Genomic DNA, 22,612 nt, shown 5'->3' on the forward strand with positions numbered 1-22,612 from the left:
CAGCTGACGGCAAGACTCCAAACAAGACTCATAATTCAAATCCTGAAGACACCCTGTGATCATCCTGTCAAACACCTATATAAGCCCAGGTACACTGTGCAATAATGTCTGCATTTAGTCTTTTAACTTCTGTTGGAAATACAAAAAAATATTGACTTGAATTTCAAGACTTCAGGAGACAGAGAATCCATCAAAGCCCTGGGACTGTCACTTTTAAAGCTCTGCAATTCAGCGAATGTCTTCTACATCTGAGACATCCACAGTTTGTGTTTCAGGAAAGGTAATTCAAAATGTCATCATGCACTTACACAAATCTAAGATTACACACAATACCATTTTTCATTTTGTGATTAACACTTGAGAAATAACAAAAGTGTAATCATGTGGGAATATCCTTCCTTTTCATGTCTTTTTAACTGTTTTTTGCAGTTTCTGGCATGGACCAGGTCTCAGATACTACAGATAGTTTTGCAAAGAGAAGGAAAGGGAGATAAGGAGGGCAGCAGAAACCTGCTCACTTCTCTCTCATAATCATGCATCGTTTACATGGCTGCTAGGGTAATTGTTTATATGGCAAAGTAACATCAAGGAAACAGTTATGTATTTTTATTTGTCCCCAGGGAGGTAAGTATTCCCTTTGTCTAACTCCTTCCCACCAGCTGCCCCCCACCCTAATCCATGCTTCTTTGTTCTTTAATTCTTCATGCCTTCTCTTTTCCTTTCTCCCTCTGTTTCTGATCACAGGCTGATACGAAGTGGTTGTCTCCTTTCTAAAATTTCCATGAGGCATCAAGTTAACACACTGCACCGGGTTCTCAATCTGGAAGTCAGCAAATGGAAACAGAAGGAAGGCGCATCAAGTCACCAGCAAACCCTCTCTCAAGTTAAGGCTTGTCCCCGTCACACAGGCTGAGCATCTCACATTCTGCAGCTTGATAACTACAGACAGAAAGCACAGAGCACACAAAGAGCCTTAATCAGCAGCCCTACCTTTGACATTTCCTCGCTTTTCATTGTGAAAAATGACCCTTCAGGTGTCTTAAAGCAAATGACAGAAAAAATAGTAGGGGGAAAAATGAAGTAAGGAAACACAGAACAAACAATTTATATTGCAACGCAAGTGAAAGTAGTAAGAAATAGTTAGGCTAAAATGAAGCAGATGGATTTAATTTGGCTGGTCGAGGTAAAAATGAAACTGAATTCAGCATATGTATCTATGAGTGAAAATTACCATCCATCTTGCTAAAACTATGACTTCAAGATCCAGAACTTTTTCTTAAGGCAAGACCAAGCAAGCACCGTCTTTTCTTTACGTGTTGCATACGCCACTTGCTTCAGTTTTTTTTTTTGGGGGGGGAAGGGGAAGTGAAGAAAAAACAGAAGTACAGCTCTCCTTACAAAAGCCATCACTTTTGATATAGCATAAGATATATTATTGGATTTAATTACTTACTAAATTCTACAAAACATGGTCAATTAATTCCTTCCTCCCACAGAGGTCTGAAACTGTTCCTTTCAGAGGAAATTCTAACTATGTACCAATCTTATCTGTTTTCATACAGAAAACACTGAAAATTTCTTGTCCTAAAACTCAAAGACATCTGCCAGATCTGGGAGGCATAAAGAGTGTGTGTGTGTGTGTGTGTGGGGGGGGGGGGGGGGGGGGTGTAGAAAAAAAAACGTTGATTCACAAGGACTGAGTGCCTGTTAAACACAATTGGATTTGCAGAAAAACCTTGAAAGCACATGTACTCGGAAAATATTTAAAACATCTGGTGAAACCTGGATGAGGGGAGGGGGAAATACAAGCCCATAACATGAGAACAAATTAAAATACTTCATTAAAAATATTTTTCACCCTTAGTAAAACATTCTGACTTTGAAAAAGAAAAATGGAAATAAATGGAGCAAAATCCTAGCCCTGGGAGAATTCAGAAACTGAAGCCAGTACCATGGCACATACAGCACAGCACAAATTGCTCAGCATGAGTGACGCTGATGTACTGCCTTCAGGGTCTGAGGAGTAATTTAATATTCAATTCAGCCCGTAATAGGAATCCCATGGAAAAAATTCACATCCACAAAACCATCCTGGTAAAACGCAGAATGAATAAGGCTCCTGGAAGCTTGCTTATACACCAGCAGCCACAGCAGGTAAACAGCACATAAATATCAGCGTTATAATACTACCCCGAACTCGCAGCCATTGAGAACTTTAAGGAAATTCTAACATACAAGTGCAAACCAGTTTACACGTGCATGCACCACGCTCGTCTGCGAGCTCATGTCACCAGGCACATACCCAGGCAGCTGCAAGCCAGAGTGGGAAGACTGCAGCGTCCGAGCCCAGCCGAGTGCCTGCTGCCCCGAGCACGGCTCCCCTGCCCACAGCCTGGCACACTGCTGGGCACGGCTGCCCTGCTGCCACCCAGCACGCCCGCTGCCCGCACCCTCGGCAGTGCAGCTGCTCGCTCCCAGCGCCACCGCACACACAGCTCCAGATGCACACGTGTGGTACTCCCATCTTCCATGGGCCTTCTGGATCTGCTGCCACCACAACGTACTACTGCACAGATGAACTGCCAACAGACGCATACAATTCAGAATAAACGCTTCAGCTGCCACAAGAAATACACAGACCAAGCTGTAATAAAACATCTATGCGTATTCACAGCTGCAGTTTCGCTGAAGCTTTTTTTACCCTTCACTTTTGGGGGGCTAGATTTTTAAACAGCTCTGTTTTCTCCTCCTTCCCTCCATTACTGCCTACAGGCAGCTCCTCCTCCTCTTCCTCCTCCCTCTCCAGCTCCCGGACACTGTCCTGCTCACCACGGAGCCAGCGCTCTGCAAAGACCCTCTCCCGGAGCCTTCGGCTACACGTACCACACCCCTGGTCGCTGCCCCAGTGTGGGCTAGAAATACTGTCTCAGTACAGCCGTAACAGCGAAATGATTTCCCCCTACCCTTATGGGTGGATGAAGTCGAAATACTTATTTCACTGTAACGTTATGTTTTAAGCAGCATAGCAAAGAGCTATGGGAAAGCAGGCTTACAGGAAGACTTTGCTCACTTCTGTTTTATTACTTTAAAGGTGAACTTAAAACAGAGGTAGAGGTAAATCATCTACATGTACAATACTCCGAAATATTGCCTACTATGTCAAACTAGAGCAGTACCTTTAGTCACTCACGTAATGGGTATTTCTCACGGATAAATGTCACATAGTTCATTTGAAAAAGCAGTTCCATAATTTTTTTACCACAGCACTTCTAGTAAGCCCTTCATTTTTATTTATTTTTCCATGAGTCAAGAGCCCAACTAAAATTTTAAATAAAACATGAAGAGACTTCACTATGCAAGACCCTTCAGATGGAAATCATCATGAAAGTCAGGCAGTGCTTGACCTGAAATCTCTCTGTCATCTAATGAAGGTCTTAAACATCGGAGCTTAAAAGAGGTCGGAATAGAAGCTAACATCATTTTTTTTATTTGGTGGAGAAAGCTTTCATACTCAGAAAATATTTCCAAGATTTTGGTTCCAAAAAGCCCAAAAGCAGAGAGATCAAGACAGAACTTACCCAAAATCATTGAAAAATTAATTTGTATGTTGTATAGGGCTGGTTAACAAGCCCTGTGTGTCCATTTTTTATTTAATTTGTCAGAAACTGATGAACATAATTTTATTCTTTTAAAATCTACTAAAAACTACTAATATGGCTTCAAACGTTACCTCACTTGAAACAGTCTCAGCAGTTGTTGCTCACCATTACTGTCTGCAAACTGCAAAGACTTTTACTTTAATAGCCTATATTTGAGGGATGGCTCCTTTCCCCAGCCACACATTCAGAGGCTGCACATGTATACAGAGAGCTTTCCTCTTCCAAGCCCACACGGAGCCAGGATACCCGAACAGCAGCAAGGACAGCATGGCCACAACACCCAGACGCTGCGTCAGATGGTGCGTGAAGGAAAGCGGTACAGACGCACTCAACTGCACAGACCAGTGAAGACAACTCAAAGCCTTCAGTGCTCATTAACTCCATGTCATGCTTATTCCCCCAGATTTAGGTTGGCTTTTCAGTGCCACATGGCGTGACCTGTTATGCTTTGAGGCCCAAGAATGCGTGGCAAGAAACAGTACTGTTGCCTCTCTGCAGAGGTTTACCAATGTGGGAGCAGTACCGCGTAAAGTGACTGGATACCAGCATTAGACCCAAGGCAGATGACACTTGGTTTAACCATAAAATCCCATGGAAATTTCTCAAACGAAATTTTACTTTGGAAAAAAGCTAACGTGGGACTATCTGCATTCATGACATACTGTCCACAACTCTAATAGACTTCCCACACATAATTATGGCTGTGCAGGAACTTCTTAGGGCCATGTAAAATTGCTCTGTGGGTCAAACTGAGAAGCCTTTGGCTTTGTAAAACGTAACTTAGCCTTTCTCTTCCAAATATAAAGAGGACCATTTTAAAGGCAACATAGGCAACATCCTGCTTCATAAACAATCTTTCATATAAGAATTTACTTTTATGGTGTGAGGAAAATCACATGCTGAATGGGATCCACAGACATATAGGTCAGGATTGGTCAACTCTGTTTCTGTCCCATCAATGCAGATTAGCCAGTGCAGCTAGTCTAGACCATAGTCCATCTCATCCTGAAATAAGCTGTAAAACAGGTCAGATGAACTCACCCTAAAGGCATCTATTCTTCTCCAGGAATGATAAAGTGGGCTACCTCGAGTATTTAGCTCAGATGCAGAATCTGAAGTCTGTTGCTATCAACCTCATCCATTGTGTCTGCTTTGAATCAACTGTTGCCCAGCAATTGCCAAAAGAGTTCTAATTTTACTTCCAGTTATGACCAGTGACTGCTGTACAGCAAGCTGAATCAAATTCAGCCCCTCGGGATAAGGTTTTAATGGTTGATCAAAATTTGCTTTGAGAAGCCTAGTCCCAAGCTCACGTGCACAATTTCCAGAAGCTAACACAACAGCTTGCTATCGCTGTCTTTGTGCAGCTATTTACTGTATGCATGCAAGTAGTTGTACAAGTATTTAATCTTAACCTAAGCACCATTTTATGCTTTTGTTTGTAAATGCACACGGACCTCAACTCCCTTCCCACATACACCATCAATTCCAGTTTCTGTAAATCCAAATAATGTTGACATAACTAATTCCTAAATCCGTAACACAGGCAAGAAACACAGACCTGGAACACACCCCTAAGTCCACATCTACCTCCAATCCCAGACAGCCGAGCTCTGGCATCACCCGGGTGGGTGAAAGCCACACACACACACACACACACACAGAGTGAGATGGCCACTGTGTCACCAAGGGGGACCCCGCCTGCCCCCACAGCATCACAGAGTTGGAGACCAAGGGGTCTGTGCTAAGCTGAGCCGAGCCAAGCTGTGTGAGCCCGAGAGCAGGCGGTGAGCTCGTGACTCACCTCAGCTCAGGCCAGGTTCATGGGCTCAAGCTGGGCTTGTAACCACAGCATCCAGTACTATTGGAGGCCAAAATCTCTGGAGAAAAGTTCTTCTAAAGACTTACACTAGATTCTCACTCTAAGTGCTTAATCTGCCCCTAACATGAACCCATGGCATTTCTAAAGCTGGAGCTCCTCTTACACAATTCATTTCAGATTTACAACAAGAGATGAGTGGGAGAAAGAAAAATTTTTATCTTTTAAGAAGTACGAAATAAGGCCATAAATTAATGAAAAGTTATTTCTCATCCAGTCCTTTAGTTCTGTATCATCTTTCAGTCCTTTTCAGTGCATAAGAGAGTAAATAAAAAACCAAACTAAAAAACAAGTCTATTTAACTAGCAGCCATCTGTCCCTGTTTCATCCCCCTCAAAAGAACATGTCAAAAGACACAGAATTTAAAGCAACTTTTTCCCCATAATCACCAACAGAGATGGTCTATCTGCAGAATGCATTCCCATCTGAAAAAAAGGGTATGTGAGTTCACATACCGCAAATGCAATAAATAAGGGAGCAAGAAGATCCCTTGTGAATTAAGAAGAAAAGCAAGCAACAATGCTCTCCCTGAAGTACAAGTTTAGCCTAAAGGGTATATACTTGAAGTATAATACCGTACAGCCTTGGGCTTGTGGTCAAAAACATCCATATACTTGTCTGGGCTGGGGGCAAGTGCATCAAACACAGGATAATACTGCAGGCAGCACAGCACGGAGTTCCCAGCATCAGAACACTCTTCACTGGCTCTACAACACCCTTCCTGTAAGATCATCCCACTTAGGACCAAGTGAATATTTAAGTACATTTGATAAACTCTGCATCCTCTCCTGTTGGCAAATTGTCTGCAAGCAGTTTATGTCACTAGTCCACCCCACTAGAGACCAATGCTGTTGCCTCAAAGCAAAGCAAAACACGACCAGGATACCAGTTACTCTGACGGACTGGTGGTTCTGGATATCAAGGATGCCTTGAAGCATACTGTTTTATCACATTTCAGAATAAGCACCTATAAATACTGAACGAGGTTCTTAGAAGCTGATGGATTTAAAAAAAAGTGTAATGTGTACACATGCCTCCATAAAGTAAAAAATTTCACAGGGTGGTATCTGTAGCGTGAACGAACATTTCTTGCTATTTCAGAAATGTTCCTTTGCCTTCACTGTGCTCCTTGTTTGCTTACAACAACAAGAAATAGAGAGGTAATCAAGAAATTATCAATAGAGTTACTACAGTTACTGATACATGTGTGATGTATAAAATAAAAATTAAAAAATAGCTTTATCACAACAGGATTAAAACCCATGACACCCCAATACAATGGACTTGAGCAGCTACACTATAATGTTTGATTGGATAAGATAGCATAACATTTTTGTATACATAAAAATACAGTTCCCTTAATGAAAAAGTTATCTTTCATTTAAAGAAGGGGAAAATAAAACCCAGCACCACCACCACACATGCACATTGAAACATTCTCAGAGTACAGCTGTGATTTTCATAATAGCTTCTTGTTCAAGTGATCATTAAATCTATTTAAGATGTCAAATTTAGACTAATATCTAAACCTGACTTCTTAAACTATTCAAATTCAATTACTTCACATCTTCATAACCCTTCCTCATTATCTCTCTTGTACTATGTTCTGTACCTATGGTACAAAATGCCACCAGGTATCAGATACCATACCATATTTTTATTACTCTCCATTATCAGTACTCAAAGATAGAAGCCCTCACCATATGGAATGACATCTTGAAATGCCCATGATGACTTCAGTTTCCTCTAGAGAATCCAGTAAGTTCTAAAATCCTTACTTTATTGGTTTCAGGGATTTTTTTGATCCTACTAGAAGCTACAGTATTTTGCTTGATGGTATACTGAGAAGATCGAAGATATTAAAGGTTAATTTAGAAACTTGAGCAGTTTAAAAGCCACTTGTTTTTACAAATGTGTCACGGCCTCATCAAAACCACATGTTTTTTAAACTGCTCAACAATCCCAAATTAACAGCAGAGCACTGTGCTTGGAGAAAACACCAATTGGAGATCACTCAAGTCAGAACCGTGCTGTAGAAAGAACAAAATTAGCCTCATGGAAGAAAGCAGAACCTGGTACTGATATTTTGATTCAATGACTCTGGGTTTAAAACAATCACATCCTTGATAGAGCTAAAGGGATAAATGCAGCAAGAATTCCTGAATGGCAAGAGCACCAGAAGGTGAGGAAACAGACTTTGCTAAATCTTCTCCTCAAACTCCAATGCATGAGTAAACCTTCCTTATTCAGCTGCCAAGAGCTTGGTGCAAGCCTCAGTTCAAGGCTCTTTTCGCATTATCCAACATGGTAAAGGAAACATCTGAGAACCTGGCAAGGAAGTGGGCATGATGGTTAGGAAATCTTTTGGAATTCATTCCTGGAACTGCACTTGAATGACGAGCACCTGAACACTGGCTGGTCACTGATGAAAGTTCCTGACTGAGGAGTCTCACCGTGGAAAGCTAACCTGATGCAAAGCTTGGTTGAGCTAGTGGAAAACATCCCCTTGACTTTAGCAAGCATTGCCTGTAAAGCCATAATCCTTCATTATAATATGTGGATGCCTTTCTCTGCATTTTGTAAGCAGCTATTTAACCCTAGAGGTAACTCCATCTGATAAAGCTCCAAACATCTGTTTTTTGATGAATTCATCCTCCTCTTCTAATCTTTTGCTTCCTTAGTTCTTTGACATTTGAACATTGCTTTATTTCCATATATAAAGCTGAATCACAGCTGAATAAGGAGTCAAAGAGATACAAACAAGAATGAAAAAGTGTCTAAAGGCCATATGTGGGAACGAGTGCTGAAACAGTCATTTTTGAAACCAGAACAAATATGAGCTCACCTCTGCAGTCCTTTGCCAACATACTAACATGCAGTGCTCTAAATCTTTAAACAAAGGCACTGAGAAATATTAACAAATTAATTCTCAGAATATGCATTTGGGACTCTAGATAAATACTTGTATCAAATCAGTGAAGTGCCATATTTAAAACAGCAATTTTAAAGTACTTCACGTTCACACACTTATTTATGCACTCACACCTTTAACTGGTTTGCTCAGTACTGAATTTTTTGAACACTCAAATTCTGAGATACTAAGAAAAGACACATACGTATTTACAATGGACTCATGAAATGGCTCACCTGTGGTTACCGAACAACCCGATGGCTTAGTGAGGAACAGGACAGACAAGCCACAACCAGCTAGCTGTCCTGCCTTCCAGCATAGCGCAGGACAGCACTCAGAGGAACAAACTTCTGAACCATTTCCACAAAGACTGACTTGTTACATGAGGTATAAAAACATTTTTCTGGCCTACAAGGTTACAAAAAATGTTTTTTTTTCCCAGGAAATGCCAATGGCCCTTCTCTCAGCAGACATCAAGAATGAGAAAAAAACAATACTTTTGAAGACTTGGAGCCTATCAGTTTTTATCTTTTCTTACCTAAACAAACCAGTCCTTCCGATGCTCCATCTTAGTCTCCAAAGCATCTTACTCTTGTTGCTCTCTTCCAGCTCTCTCCAGCTTGTTTACAATTTCAACAAGTCCGGCACCACAGCTGGTCACTCCAGCTTAATCCTTCCTGCTCATAACTACTTCAGTGAGCCCACAAAAGCATTTGCCTTTGATCCTTTGATGGCAGAGCATAATGCCCAGATGCACTATAATAATACACTACAATGCCCAGATCCTTTTTGCCATACTGTGTACTTAGCTGTTCACTAGTATTGCCTTGCAAATTACATTTTTCTTTCTAGATGCAGTGACTGTGCACATCTCACTGATTTCAAAAGAGTTTATAAATGTATGAAATGAATGCTGAACTGAAAACTTGATATCCAAAGTGCTTTAAACTCCCTCTTATGTTTTTTTATGCAATAATAATCTATATTCCGGTTCAGATTTATTAAAATACTGAATAGCCCTTAACCTGAGAGCCCTCAGGGACTATATGCCCTACTAATTTGCCAGTGAACTACTAAAAACTACACAAAAAGCAGAGCACACCACAAACTCAAGGGCAAGCAAGGTCATCAAGTTTAACAGATCAGTCAATTCCCAGTGAAAGTCTGCATGCATGCTCCCTACCTGTGAGGAATAAACTTGTGCTTATTGCAGGGTAACAACACGCATGCACACAGGGAACCCAGAGCAACAGCTGTGCTGCTGGGTAAACCACGATGTGAACCTGCAGCAAGTTCTTTGCTCCTCTGCACTTTTAGTACAACTTCACAACCAGCCGTGCACTCGCTTCAGAATATTCTCATCTAGACCTTCCTCTTCCCCTCGCCCCCCGTAGTGTGCTTCCGTGACCAGATTATTGAACTAATGCTGACAGTCCTACTAAAATATATGATACAGATCACTTAAGCAAATACATCACCAGAGTACACCATTGCCAACCAGCTCTTAGTAATTTCTTAGACTCCTCTGGCCAGCATTTCAGGGAGATGCTTACCCCCAAGCCTTCAAGAGAACTTTATACTTAAGCATATCTCGTTTTTAAGGAACCGATGCACCTACCAAAGACATGCAGAAAACAGAAGCAGCAGTCTTGTAAAAGGCACAGCCCGCTCACATTGGCACAAACAGTACAATACTAAACCACACTGGGAAGCTGTATGTGCACAATATGCTCGCACAACTGTCCACTAACTCCTTCACTATGAACATCATCTGCTTTTACAAACAACAGCTTCAAGAAGCAAACACTTTAATTGTATTCATTATTTGGAGTCACATAATTACATGGTAACTTCAGAGGCTGGACGAGATCCCTGGAGGTCCTTTGGCCCAAGCCCTCCACACAAAACAGTACCAGCTAGATCAGGTTGCCCAGTCAAGTTCTGTCCATGTCCAAGGATGGAGATGCCACATCTTCTCTGAATAGCCTGTTTTGCTCTTGAGATGAAAAATATTTTCCTAACATCTAACTGGCATTTTCCTTGCTGCAACTCGTTTTCACTGCTTCCAGCAATAGTGTGCCCAGGTGGGAAGAGTCTGGCTTCATCTTCCTGATACCCTCCCATTAAACAGCTGAAGAAAGAAAGAAAGATCTTCCAACCCCCTTACTCATGCCTACTTTGGGCCAGAAAAAAGCAAAATCAAACCAACAAAAAAAAAAAAAAAAAACCAACAACAACAGCAACAAAAAAATCAGTCCTTTAAACCTCTCTTAATATATTTTTCAAATAATATTATATATTAAAAATACTTTTTAACTGTAACTGCTGAAACACTGAGAGATATTTGTAACATATTATCACACCCAAGACCAAGAACTAAGACCACCCCCTTGGATATTTAACAGAGCTAAATAACTTAAAAGGAAAACTAAACAAAGAGATGACCCTTTTCACAATATCTCATGTAGCTGGAAAGGGATTTTATTTACAATATTTAAATGCAGTACTGTGAAACAAACAACTTGGTTCACAGGCAGTGCACCCGCTGATGAACTGTCACTGCCTGACATCCTGTCTTATCTGCCAAATTGCTCATTAGGTTTGGCAATTTTCACCTGCGCCTCCAGTTTATATTTCAGCAGGGAATAAACATCAGTCTGCTTTAACAATCTTCTGCAGTGAGCTTCCAAGCTCTTCTCAGAAAGCACGCAGGCACACACAAAAAAACGCCTTGTGTACTGTATGCTTCGAAAAAAACCACAGCTCAACTGATAAAATAGAACAAGAGGAAGTTTAACTTGTGTAACAGAAAAGCAGTAGAAGAGAAAGAGCTAGATAAGAACATAAATAAATCAACCATTTGTATTGATGAATTGTGTTTTCACATTGGAAAACAACACAGGGGGTACTGGCCAGCCACATTTTCGTTTCCACATTTAGATGGGAAGATTCAATTTGACACAGCCCCCCATGTGCAAAGCACAGCCTGTGTTTGTGCATGGGAAAAGAAGGACTCCAGATGAATATTACTTTTCCAGCTGGACCTGATCTAGCTAACCTTTCCCTTGCTGGGAGAGGAGCGATGGTGTGATCTATAAACAAACAAAAGGGGTAGCATGGCAACCAGAACAAAGAGAGGAAAATCTCAGCAGGCCCTTAAGCCCCAGCCTAATGCGCTGAGATGCCACCTCCGAACGGAGACCGCCCCGTACCCCTCGGGTGCAGGTGAACGGTAGCAGAATGGCACAAAGCTACACTTCTGTGAGCGAGCTGCTGAGCAACAGAGCCCAGCTTGTGAGCAAAAAGCACCAGAGATGTAAAACAAAATGTCTAAAATGCTATAAACCAATTTCAGATGGAATACTGTTTTTCATTTGTTAGATGTAAAATATTCACCGCCAACCCTACAATTAGCTAGAAAATTACAATAATTACAGCAATTTTGTATCCCATCACCAATCCAATTAATAGATATATGACCTTGTCAACATGTAATAATCAGGATCTGCATCTACCACAAAACTGGATGGGTTTTATTTGCTGAATAGAACTTACACAGTAAGAAGATAATTATTTGAAATACTGAGAATACCATTTGTATGCTATGCTTCACTTCACAAGTTATAAAGGAAATACAATAGGGATATTATTTCCATTTTCAATGTAAATTTAAATGAAATTCTTGAAATAGGTATGTTTAATACAGGGCAATATTACTGGACTGGGATTCTAAGCCTGTGGTTTGGAACATTTAAAAACAAAACATACCTAAATAACAATATTTTTTTAAAAAAGGAATTAACTAGATAACATCTCTGGTATCTCTAATTTGTGAAAACATATTTATGACAAACTGTTTCACCCACTTTACTTTTGCATGCTTTTTATAAAAAGAGTCAAAAGAGCTATAATTTTTATCAACAATTTAAGAAGTCACCTGCATTTCTACAGACCTTTGTATTGTAGGGTCTCAAAGCACTTTTTGGTCATTTTAGCAGTCAGTGAGCTTACTATTCCATGTATCTTCTAGAATGACAACGAAGATAAGTGAGCTGTCCAATGTACTTTGAATTTTATCTGTGTTATATGAATTAAATGGACTAACACCAATGTATTCTCTAATATACCACATAATCATACTAAGGAGAAAACGTGTATGTACTTGCCTCCTTTAACCCCCACTAAGCTGAGAACCCAGGAGGACATCTTTTTGGCTTATGCATGGAAATGACATGTATTTAGCAGTCACATACCCTAGGGATAGCAAAATGGAAGGGTCCTGAAATTCCAGGAGACTTCTTTATTCTGCCATTAATCCTTTCCCTAATTTAATTCTGTGTTGCAATGAAGCATAGTTATAGCTTGAAAAGATATACATTCAGGTCTATGTAAGCTCACTGTTAAACGTTGTTCCCTTAATTTTACAGAAAACATTCCAGCAAAAAAACCCCTCAAACTTAATACAGTGGTAACTTTCCCATTTGTGCTCTACCTGATTACTTAAACATGGATTTTATCCATTAAAAGAACACCTACAGATAAGTAATCTCTCTGGAATTAAGAATTGTTGTTTAAAACACTTTATCTACAGAATATCAAAGGACTGACTGATACTAACTTCTGCTGCAAATTTTCTGGAGTGGAGTATTCACTTCAAAAGTTCAGTAGCAAAATGATAGACACTACACATAAGAGGTACAATGCTTTATCCAACATAGTCTTGTTTGCATGGTACCTTTAACAACAACAAAAACTACAATGTAAATTTTGATGCATGTTTTTTCTTCTTAATAAGCTGAAACATTCAAAGATCCTGTCTGAGCAAGAAATGTCATATATATAATTCCTGCTTCATGGTTTTGCAATGAATGTTCCCCATGTTGAAATAAAGAAAAGGGATGCTCTTTTTTTTTGTTTTTTTTTAAAGAAGTGTATTTTTGCAACACAGTAAATGCACATATCAGCAGGTGTTTTTATGGAAAGGTGACAATCATAACCTAGCAACATTGACATGTTCAGTAGAAAGTGCTCCTATCTTTAGTTTCTTTTTACCTTTTCCTCTATTAAATGGAATAAAACCGGCAAACTGAAAATTATACCATGCAGCAACTGCATTTGCAAATTCTGCTGTGATTTTTTCAGTGTGAGGACAATTTAAAACTGGCAGCACAGAAGGAGCTTATTGCTTCTAAAAGCAGTTTATAAATGATTTATTAAAACAGAAAGGTTTTTACTTGCATGCAACAAGCATTTACGCAGTTAATCAATTCTGATCAGCTTTCGATAAGGACAGATAATGAATCATTTTCCCAGCAGCATGAATGGGTAACAGCACTTGGCATCCTCAATAAGTTAAGATGAAACACATCAAGATACTAAGAACATTTACTTACTTGCACGAAGGACTGAAGGGGTGACCTCAATTTCACTTGTTGCTTGGTAAGGCTGAAAGGCCGATGCCGCATTGGAGCCAAGCTCGCTGCCAAAAATCTCCGGGCTTTGCGTGCCTGTTGAGCTGGCGCTGGTGCCATCACCTCCATGGTGCGGATCTTGCTCATCAAATACAGCTACAAGCTGCAAATGACAATTTAATGTACTGTTAAAAAAAAAAAAACTTTCACCACCATCAAAGTGCCATTGTATATCAGCATTTCATCATTTCTTCCCATCAAAGAGTGAGAAACATCTATCAGCAGAGGCTCAGATCAATGCCTAGATCACAACATCATCAGCCCAAGGAAAGGCAGCTATTAATTGGATAGTACCAAGGGTCAACAGCTTTGATGGGGCACAAAACCCATCACTGCAAGCTGCAGAACTGCAGCATGAACGGCACCAAGTCAGGAAAGGAAGGGTCACACCTTTCCCAGCAAACCACTTCATCTTACCCAGAAATGCAGAAAACTATCTTAGTGCTGATTGATGCCTGTGCATTGGAATTAATCACCCGTGTTTTGACACCTTTATATGCATCATTACTACAAAAATCAAGTCATCAGCAAAACCACATTTTTATAGCATAAAAATGTACCATAAGAAATTATGCTAATACATATTGAAAGCTACAGTCAAAATACAAAGCAACCCAAAAATTTTAATCACTACAAGTTATCATCTATTAATCTACCACCTATAAACCTATTATCTATTAATATGATTTAAATTGTGAGCTTCTCTTGCAAAATTTCTTTCATAAATTTACAGATACTTCTGTATTTGTTTGGAATCACCTTCTTCAAGACAAGCCTAAGAACTCAAGAAAAACTTAAAACTTAGCCAAGTTACTATTTTAATCAAGATTTTTTAAATCTACCTTCACCATTGCAAGGGAAATAGGAAAAATATCACAGTGGTTTTTTGAAAATCTGAGATATTTTTCCCACTGCAAATGAATGTTTTTATTTTAAACAAATATTTTATCCCAATTTATCTTTGGTGACCTACTGAAAGAGAAAAGGCCTGCTCTTACACACATTTCATTTTATAACTTAATTTTCAAGATGGGTAAAAAAGTTTTATGGGTAACAGCAGTCTGCAGCCTATGAATTAATCTGTAATGTAATATTTGAAAGACATTTCCAAGAAAGCATTACATTCTTCTGTCCAAGTTGGTAAATAGAGCAAATCAACTTAAACCTACTCTGATCTCTGCAAATTGTTTATTTTGTTAGAACAACGCTTGAAGTTTGTATAACCTAAGGAATCACAGAGGTAGTTTTCTCCTTTCTTTTTTCTGTTGTAGTTGTTGTTGTTTGTTTGTTTTTTAAAGTGAATTTGACATCATTTCATCCTATAGAGTTTACTGTTAGTCCCTTTACTCTAATCTAACTTACACAAGCATCAATAAAAAAAATTTAAAACCGCAACTGTAAGCCCAGGTGGAAACCACTTGGGAATTCAGATTTTGAAAGTACTTTCAGGCATTCACTTTTTCTAATGAGTAGTTTTGAAATCGCAGAAAGTAGCTCACTTCTGCCAATAATTCTGTACCTAATGCAAATTTCAGTTCTGGCACGCACAGAATAGAAAGAATGAATTGGTAATGGATAAGAAGTCCACGCTCTCTCCAATACTATTTGAAAGGTAGGGTGCAGAAGGAAGAAAAACAGGCTGCAGCTGTGGGTAGCTAGAACATACTTGTAACATACAATTCATTGATTTATGCTTGAGAAATCTACACACAAAAGTGACAACACCTAAAATGTCAGTAGCTCAAGAGTATCAGAAAATTTTCTTACACATTGCAAAATACCAACACTTACAAAAATTGAAGGATATGTCTCAAAAGAAGCACACTTTACCCATAACAATTTTACTGTTTTATAACAAGCTAATTACCAATCCCCAGCAACTGAAAATAAATTAATCCACAAGTGAAGATGGGTAAAGTATTATAACAAAACACAATGAATGCATTTAAGAACCCTGGGCAGGAAACATCCAGTCTTTTTCTCCTGTGCATGGCAAGTATCAAGATAAATCCTCAAATTATATTCTGTTCCTTTGAGGTTGACTGAAACATATTACTCAATGCATGCTGCTGCAAGTATTTTATATATATTGTGTATATATGTAAAAAGGTACGTGCATATACCTCTCTATATAAGTATGTTTTACTTTATGGTGCCTCCAGCTTTTTGCCTATTCCAGACAGTTTACAACTTACGACATCAGAACACCTAAAAAATGAATGTTTCTTATTTCAAGCTTAGCTTTTGATCTTATGTATTTTTGCAGGTATTCATTGTTTTGACAGCATCAAACCTTCAAAAGGCTTCAGTTCCGTTAGAAAGCATGCCACGTTGTAACATTTTTGCATACAGCATGTGAAGAAACACAAGCCAAGTTAGGCTTCTCCAAATCTAATTAGTGTTAGGAACACACGATAGGAAGTTCGTTTTAAAACAGCATTACAAAGGTACAGTCATTCCTCATAACAAGATAGAAAGTCTTCAGGACTGGAAGATCTAATGTGAATAGACAGTGTTGGATCTTGATTCCCAGAGCTTGGTATGCCGCTCTGCGGACCATGAGCTCACAGGAAACAAGGACAGTCAAAGCACCTTCCACTGTATTCTGATACCAAGTACTCCTTTCTGATTTCTCCAACATAGTTTATTTTAATCAAGGAAACTCCTTTGAGGAAAGGCATTATACACTTTTGTACCTCTAGAGGCCCAGAAACCACACCTCGACCACCACCTTTGCAGGAACAAGAAACAAAACAAAAAAAAATCTGAAAAGACACCTTACGGCTACTTAGAAGGAAGCCACACAAGTAGGTCAGTGAACCTACGAAGAATCCTTTGTGGTAGGAATCCACAGCAATGAACGCTGATCTACGCCAGGGAAACAAATGGCCTGTCAGTGAGTTGCCAGTCAAGTTTAAAGGCCAAGGAGATGGTTTTAATTTAGCAAAGCATGGAACACAGGTTACTAGACCAGCTTTTATCAGCCTTAAAGTCAACGGTAAACCTATGGTATTTTGTTGGGCTTTAAATATCACATTTACAAAGAGAGTAGAAAACAAAGATTACTGTATTTCTGGAAATATCATCATCTTTACTGTAGGGAGACTGCTTCCGTACTAACTTTTTTTTTTTTTTTTTTTTTAAAATACGTAGTAAATGACTGAAATTACCATGACCATGCACACTGCTGGTTTTCAAATGCAAGGAACTGCATAATCCTTTCCAGAACCACTCTGTGGTTACTTCCAATACCTGAGGCACAGGAGCTCTGCCTCCTGTTCTCTGACCTTCAGTTTTAGCTCTCATCATTCGCAGTGACCTGAGAAATTCATCGTATCATCGATTCTTATGCAGAAGGGATCAGTAGAAGGCCAGAATAAACCATAACAATGCACAAAGAAAATAGTTAAGCTGTTCAGTACTAGATCAATATTAGCTCTTTAAAAGACCTTCCACCTAAATCCAGTGAAAACTTGAGCCATTTGGCTTATTTGAAACCATTTCTTGAAAAAAAAGACAACTCCGCATCCAAAGACCAAGCATCATATCAACAATAATAATAAATAACAACAGTACTAGTTATAGCAAGTTACATCCATCCCAATTCCATGGGTCCTGAACTTGAATGCATCAAAGACATGAAAATACGGTTAAATAGGTTACAGCAGTTTTAATCACCTGGGGTAAGAGGACACACTATTTGAATTTGTCAATCATTGAACTAAAAATCTGGAAATGGGAAATAAAATCAAACAGCAACAAACTACTTTGTCTCCCGAAAGCATATTTGAGGAATGACAGGCTTAATTTAGACTGGCACGCTTACATTTCTAATTATATTATGGCAAAAGCAATAGAAGGAAGGTTTCAATACAGATCCACATCCTTCATCGATGTAAGCTGGCACCAGAAGAATCATGTTTGAACAAGATTAAGAATTTAGTCCCCAGTGTAAGTATATACTAGTTTTTCAAGAAAAGTGAAGTTTCAAATATTCAGTAGCACTTTCAAATATAAAGACAGCAGCTTTGTTCAGGTCATAACTTACAGGAAGGATTGTTCCATTTCAGCAATGTAATTACAGTAAGTCTTTGAAAGGTCCATATGCATAAACTAAAATAATCCTACTTTTTTAAACTCCAGTGCAAGAAATATGCATAATCCAATATGAATTATCAACAAAAGATATTATTTTTTAAAAAGCAACAATATTCACTGTTTGACTAACAGCTATTTTTTAAAGAAATAAAGGCAGTAAAACTCAACAATCATCCCAGTGATAAAAAGCATACTTGTGATCTTCAGTACACTCGAAGAGGTTGTATGGTTTGTTTGTTTGTTTACCACTATCATCATCCTCCAAAAGAAAAAAAAAAAATAGAAGTGCAGTTGAAAAACCAGCTACTAACTTGATGTTCTTCTCTTTTGACTGATAAAGACTCTACAGCAAACAGAAAAAGGAGGCACAACATAATGCAATTCTTTTTGCTAAATATACTTGGTTCACCAAGCAAACAGCTTACAAAGAAATTCTTCTACAGCCTGAGATATCGAAACAAAGTTTTACTGCGATGCCTTTGGCTTTGGGACAGGGGGAAGGCATTCCTGCAAGTTACTGCATTCCACCCTCTATAGTTATTTCCCACACCACCATGCTGTATGGAACTAATTATACTCCAACCTTTAGATCATTCTGGAAGAGATAACAGGATGAGCATATCGTACTAACCAGGTGATATTTACTTAAAATAAAAAGCAAGAAGAATGATTTCATTTAATATTGACACAGCAGCAGCAGTCTGCATTCCAATATTAATTATTACAATTTCCATCTATTCTAACATAATTAAAATCTAGTAAACACATATGCAGTCTTAATTAATAGACTAGATTAAGTACTTGAATGTTAATTAACTGGATTAAAAAACTAATCGCACCAGCAACAATTGTTTACGTTTTCGTTAAGTACTAACACCATATAAAACAATTCATCACTATCAAATGGTGCAATCAAGTCATCTCTCTCCAGCACAAATCCATGAAATCAGAAATCCTTCACAGAAACTCATAAAGCTAGAAACTTTACCTGCATTTTATCCCCCACTATCGCAAGCAAGATTGTCAAAAAGATCGCTTGAATTCTGCATATTCTTAAGTATCTCCAAAATTTGTTAATTCTCCTGAAATACTTATTGATGAATCTGATACTGGTTCACGTGTAGGCACCAGTAATGATTTCAGGCTTATTTTAACATCAGTTACGATTACAGCTCTATTTTCCTGCTAGAAAGACAGCAAGTGGTCCTCTGTTCTTCACATCATCTCCACTTCTTGTCCACTCCTTTTAACAAAGAGTGAAACTAAAATCACTTATCTTTTTTAATGATTATAAGTAGTTTTAAATACCTGGTTTCTTCTCACCAGAAGGACACTTACTAGATAATTTCATACAAGGACATTCCCAATTTGTTCCACTGTCCAGTGACCAACTGCACAGTAGTTGAGCTGTTGAGCCATCAGAAGTGTCTCACTTTCCCTGGCTGAACCACGTACTTCCCCTCCCAGCCCATACAACAACTTCCAGATGTGGTCTTCACTTTCACAGCTGCTATGGTCTTCTGGCATTTATGCTGCACATCATCTCTAAAGGATGGCCATTCATGTATGAAACTGCCTCTCACACAAGTGATTATTTTTCTGATTCCCACAGAATAGAGAGTACAGCCCTTCTGAGGCAGCTCTGAGTTGATGGAGCACGTCAACACCTACCTCTGGTGAAGCGCCCACAGTGGCAAGGATTCTGGTTCTCAGCTTACAATTAATAACTGCACTAATTAACTTTTTCACAGCATATTTTTATCCTTGAAGTGAGAGATTTTGATGGTCCAAATGAAATTCTAAAATCTAAATTAGCCTTGTTACTCTATCTCCACCTAAAATAGCTACTGCCAGCATTTCCTTCAAAACCTGATGCCAGAAAATTAAACCCAGCTCTGTCCTGCCATCCCAACGTACAGGTCTCTGTGTGCACACACTTTCTGACAGCCACCTTGACCTATTGATGGGAGATATTTCAGTCACTCTCTGACCGCTGCCATACACTTTCAGACAAGCATCTGGAAAGATGGCGTGGAAGATGTTGGCAGAAAATCTAAACACAGTTATCACTGGCATTCTTTCTGCAGCAAAAAACTTTTCCAGCCTTAAGGAAGCCTGTACCATGAACCTGCAAGGCAATCACAGAACTGACCACACACCTCCTCTGCCATGAACGTGACTGAAGGAGACTGCAAGAGAATACAAGCAGATTTCTCTAGTAATTTTTTAGGGTTGACAAAAAACATGTGTCCCCAAAGCAGTCTGTGTATTACTCAGTCCACGTTACAATGCAGAAATAAGAGTACTTGTTTAATAAGGCCCAGCAATAAATCCAGTTTCAGCTAATGGCAGCTCAGACTCCAAAACAACCTGAAATACAAGCTGCTGGTGAATGAACAGATAAGTACAAGAGGAAAAAACCATACATTTGAGAAAGTAATTAGCAAGGTAGTAGCCAATTATTATTCAAATATGAAAGAAAATAAATATGAAATCAATTTGTAGGCTTTCTGATGACTGAACTGACTTTAATAGCCCCATGGCAGACCCGAACTCTTATTATTCCTTGAGCTTCACTTTTCTACATGGCTCATTAAAAACCCATTTAAATGTAACTATTGTTTCAATGAACTGGTAAAGAGGAAATACAGAAAAAAATGGACATTTTCACAAACAATGCACTACTGCCCAGAGACACACAAAAAAAAATCAATTAGCAAAACCAGCAGCATCTAACAGGCATTGTGCGCTGTATGTGCAGTCCAAGTGTCCCCTCCAAAGACTTATAGATCACCCAACATTTTGAAAGGAAAAAGGGGGCAAAAGCAGTTTTCAATTTTAGACAAACACAAACAACCTTTACAATTTGAAGAAAATATTTACCTGCCCTAATTAATCAACTTCAGTCATGAAGCCAGAACTTGCTTTACAACTTTTCAAAGTCACGTGACTAGAAGAGAGCCAAACAACCAATATTCTTGTAATAACTTTAATTAATTATTGCTTTTGTAAAAAGAAGGAGGACATTGTAAGGGTCATACTCTACTACCAAATTAACACTTTGTGTTAGATCTTCTATGGATTATACAGAAGTGTAATCTCATACAGAATCACAGAATAACCTAGACTGGAAGGGACCTCTGGAGTCCAAATCCCTGTTCAAATGAGGGTCAGTGGTAGAGGTTGCTCAGTGCCACATCTAGTTGTTTTGAATAACCCTGAGGACGGACATTCCGCAGCCTCCCTAGGCAATCTTGACCAGTGTTTGAGCACTCTTGGGTTTAAGACTTTTTTTTCCCCCTATATCAGGTTGAAACTTCCTTTGTTGCATCTTGTGTCTGTTGTCCCTCGCACTACTCCCGTGCACCTCAGAGAAAAGTATTAGCTCCATCTTCACCATGCCTGATGGAGACCACCTATGTCAAGAATGCTGTGCCTTGGGCAACTGCACAGCCATACAGCACCCCTGAAGGCCACCCTTTCCCTGTGATGGTCTCCAGACCCCTAACTCACCCTGGTGGCCTCTGGCTGGGCCATCATGGTAATGTCTTGCTTGTAGTGAAGAGGCCAAAATACTCCAGAATCAGAGAGAAGTAGTCACTTCTGTCACCCTGCTGGCTACAGGCTTGTTCATACCGCCCAGAATGGAGCTGGTGATCTTTATCACAGGGGCACACTGCTGGCTCACGTTCATGGGGTTGTCCACCAGGTCTGTTCCTACCCAGGCAGTGGGCCCCCAAGCCCATGCTGCAGCGGAGAGTTATTCCAGTCCATATGCAGGACTCTGCATTGCCTTTGCTGAACATAATCTGCCCCCTCAATACCCCATGATATATGAAAATAACCACTGCTGGTCTCATTGAAAGTCATTCTCGTATCTGCTGACTAAGTAAACACCCTTCACTTTCAAAGCTCAACATAACATACCAAGTTAAATCATATTTGCAACTCTAAACTCATCTATCGATTCAAAGGAGACTTTAATTTTACAGATAGTTTAAAAATTTTCTGCTTTCATGATTCTTTAAATCTAAGAAAATATTCCGAAGTAAATATACAAGCTTTTCATTAAAACATTGCTTCTGATTATTCATTTCCTACAGCACTTTGATCTGAGAAATTCTAGAACTAATGTTAAATTACAATCTAATTTTCTCCCAGTAGGCATTAAATGCATTTTTATGTACTGTCCTGTAAGTTCCCAGACTATTAAATATATTTTAAAATTCTCAATATTTAAAACACATTAGTTTAATATTACATAAATTTTAAAAACTTTTTCTCCTTTCTCCCTTATTGCTGAGCAACAGGCTAAAAGCAAGCATGACTATGGCACCCTGGAAAGTAAACTGTGTAAATTCTGTCTGTATAGATCTCTGCTGGATCTCTATTGGTTAAGCCAGGCTGAGGTTTAGACCAAGAAATAAGACAATAACTAAACAGTGTAAAAGTATTATGAGGGCTATTAGAGGTAGCTACTAACTCAGCTGCCTGTCAGGTTGGCTGGGTTTGCTTTTTCATGACCTCAGATCTTGATAGCAGACATACTGCTCCTGCGTAACGTACTGAATGAGACTTGAGCCACCAGCTCACG

The 22,612-nt window shown here is 39.1% G+C and overlaps 1 protein-coding gene across 20 annotated transcripts in view; it reads right to left on the bottom strand.

Moving 5' to 3' along the window:
• Positions 1 to 22,612, bottom strand: part of PARD3 (par-3 family cell polarity regulator) — a 461,704-nt gene that overhangs the window by 293,980 nt on the left and 145,112 nt on the right. For all 20 annotated transcript variants that reach the window (XM_040589689.1, XM_040589699.1, XM_040589690.1 and 17 more), the window contains exon 3: positions 13,843 to 14,023. In XM_040589689.1, the coding sequence (XP_040445623.1) occupies positions 13,843 to 14,023 (181 nt within the window). The remainder of the gene's footprint in view (positions 1 to 13,842; positions 14,024 to 22,612) is intronic.

The sequence above is a fragment of the Falco naumanni genome, chromosome 4, assembly GCF_017639655.2.
Source record: "Falco naumanni isolate bFalNau1 chromosome 4, bFalNau1.pat, whole genome shotgun sequence".
Classification (NCBI taxonomy): domain Eukaryota; kingdom Metazoa; phylum Chordata; class Aves; order Falconiformes; family Falconidae; genus Falco; species Falco naumanni.